This window comes from Penaeus chinensis, chromosome 33 (genome assembly GCF_019202785.1).
Source record: "Penaeus chinensis breed Huanghai No. 1 chromosome 33, ASM1920278v2, whole genome shotgun sequence".
Lineage (NCBI taxonomy): Eukaryota > Metazoa > Arthropoda > Malacostraca > Decapoda > Penaeidae > Penaeus > Penaeus chinensis.
The window spans coordinates 8,666,588-8,669,087 of NC_061851.1; the positions used below are offsets into that span (position 1 = coordinate 8,666,588).

General features: G+C 38.9%; 1 protein-coding gene across 1 annotated transcript in view; it reads right to left on the bottom strand.

The window, feature by feature from the left end:
* Nucleotides 1-1,213, bottom strand: part of LOC125043245 (organic cation transporter protein-like) — an 8,380-nt gene extending 7,167 nt beyond the window's left edge. The window contains exons 1-3 of the mRNA XM_047639252.1: nt 1,057-1,213; nt 217-352; nt 1-19 (exon numbers count right to left, since the gene is read on the bottom strand). The exon at nt 1-19 is cut by the window's left edge and continues 171 nt beyond it. Coding sequence (XP_047495208.1) covers nt 1-19; nt 217-352; nt 1,057-1,189 — 288 coding nt within the window. The 5' untranslated portion in view covers nt 1,190-1,213. The remainder of the gene's footprint in view (nt 20-216; nt 353-1,056) is intronic.
* Nucleotides 1,214-2,500: the final 1,287 nt, after the last annotated feature.

Below are 2,500 nucleotides of genomic sequence, written 5' to 3' on the forward strand. Positions count from 1 at the left end.
ATGCTGACTACTGCTATTCCTAGTTGAGAGACAGCAATTACGATGTTATTAAACTGAAGGCAAGTTCCAGAGAATACTTAATCAGGTAAGCAGGCTACTGAAACTCAAGATTCCTCTAATCTAGAATATTATTCATGTCGCCTTAAGATATAACGACTTCTCACTATCTTAACGCTATGCTAAGAAGAAATAATGACACAGGAGCACTTTTCTTACCCATTGGGAATAGCTAGACTTAAGATCTGGTCTTGAGTCCAGTTGGCATCCACCAGAGGGGGTACGTGGCACCAATAATCCGGAGTGGCACCCAAGAACTGGTAATTAATTGTCTGGAGTGGGTTGATAAATGTTCCTGAAATAAATACATCAATCACTTGAGTTTGTGTTTTCATATAAATTTTATGGAAGTTATTTACCATGAATTGCTGAGTTAATTTCAGTAACGATGGTACTTATTACAGGGTGATATCATGCATAAAAAGGGTATAGCATATGAGAGATTGACATGAAACAGCCTTGGACCCTAATTCCAGTGTAAAAAAATACTCTTTTAAGCATGACAAAGATGGAGAGAGAACATTTTAATAACTACATCGAATACAAGCATACAACTAAGTATACTTCAGGAAGTGAAGACAATAAAATTATTGGAGAATAAATTACTCTATAACTACTAAGGGCTCAAGCCGTTTGGATGCTATTAACACTGAAATGCTGATGACTAATAAAGATGAAATCCGTACTAATTCGTCTATTCCTGGTATTGCTAATTCGAGTTAATTAAAGCATCTCATTTCTCTAATAGCACATCAGTTAATAAAAGCTAAAGAGGGAAATCATAAACAAATGTATATGTTATAGGTCACAGTGGAATCGGCCATTTGCAGTTTGCAAAGAAGGTCAGTTTGCAAAGAAGCCACAGTTACGTAAAAATTGCACTATTTACGTATACATAGAAACAACAACAAACACAAAATAAACACAAAGCAGACGAGACAAGACACTGGAGAATAAAACGAAGGAAGACAAGAATCAGAAATTCGAAGTCGCACGCACCGAAGGAGATCAAGACGAGGATAAGAAGCGTCCTTATGTCCTGTGATCCTGCGAGGTCGTTGAGGTCGTCGTAGGTCGTGATGGCGACTGTGTCCTCGCCGCTCTTCTTCGCTTCTGCTTTGTCCTCGCTCATTGTGGCCCCTATTCTTATTCTGAAAATGGAAGAGAAGGCGATGCGTGAAGAGTATGCACATGAACTTTCTCCGTTTTCTCTCTCCGTCGGTCTTTGTCTAGTTTTTTTTTTTTTATATAAACAAAGTTCAGTATATAATTTAATTTCTTACACACACACACACACACACACACACACACACACACACACACACACACACACACACACACACACACACACACACACACGGATACGCACACACACACTCATGCATGCACGTGTACACATTCATACGCACAGGCACTCACTTCACCCCCCTTCCCCCACCAGCACACCACCTTACATGCAGACGGAAACACAATATCAATACGTCATACACTACCCTTCTCTCCCTTACGATCCCATACCCTCAAAAAGAAAGAGATAAAGAAAAAAAAACAAAAAAGAAAAGAAAAAAAAATCATTCAAAATAAAAATAAGAATGAAAAAAACAGTCAGAAATTAAATAAACTGTCTACTCCATCTCGATTCGGCAAACATGATTGTACAGTTTCGGCGCGTTCACCTTGGCGTCTCAACCTCGACTCGGCAAACATCCGTTAACCCAAACTCTACCGTCGAGGAGCTGAGGTGGGCTTACCCCATGACGTCCCGCATTTCCTCTGCCATGTGTTTCATTTGCGACTAAAAAACTATATATAGGTTGGTGGCATTACTGTGTACTGATTTAAATTGAGATAGATATTGATGGATATATAGCGATATGAATTGATAGAGATACTGGTAAATATTGGTAAATACAGCTGAAAAGACAGATATATATAGGTAGATAGATAGACATATATCTAAATGCATAAACACAAGTGGATAGGGAGAACAAAGACATTTTATGTTCTTATTACTTTCCCCATGATTTGCATGTTAAAATCCCATCCCTCCCACCATTCCTTACATCAGCAGACTCGGAGCAACGTACGACCCATCCTTCAACCGTTGTAATAGGGATTTTCGACCATACAACCAAAGTGAAAGGGCCATCCATGGGGACAACAGCATGTGGCTTCTTACCTCGTCCACTGCCGCGAAGAAACTGACTGGCTGATACAGTGTCGCACTAGAGGTTACTATATGACGTAAACAAACGAGGATTTTTTAGAATGAACTCCATTTTTAGGACAACCCATAAAAAAACAATACATGATAGTGATTAAGAAAAAGGTTAGACTAGACTATCTAATGTTGCCTGGTTAATGTTGCATGTTAATTATACAGACTAACAGCATCCGTTAAATTCATTTATGACTGTGGGAATGTATAAATTAACTTGCCTGC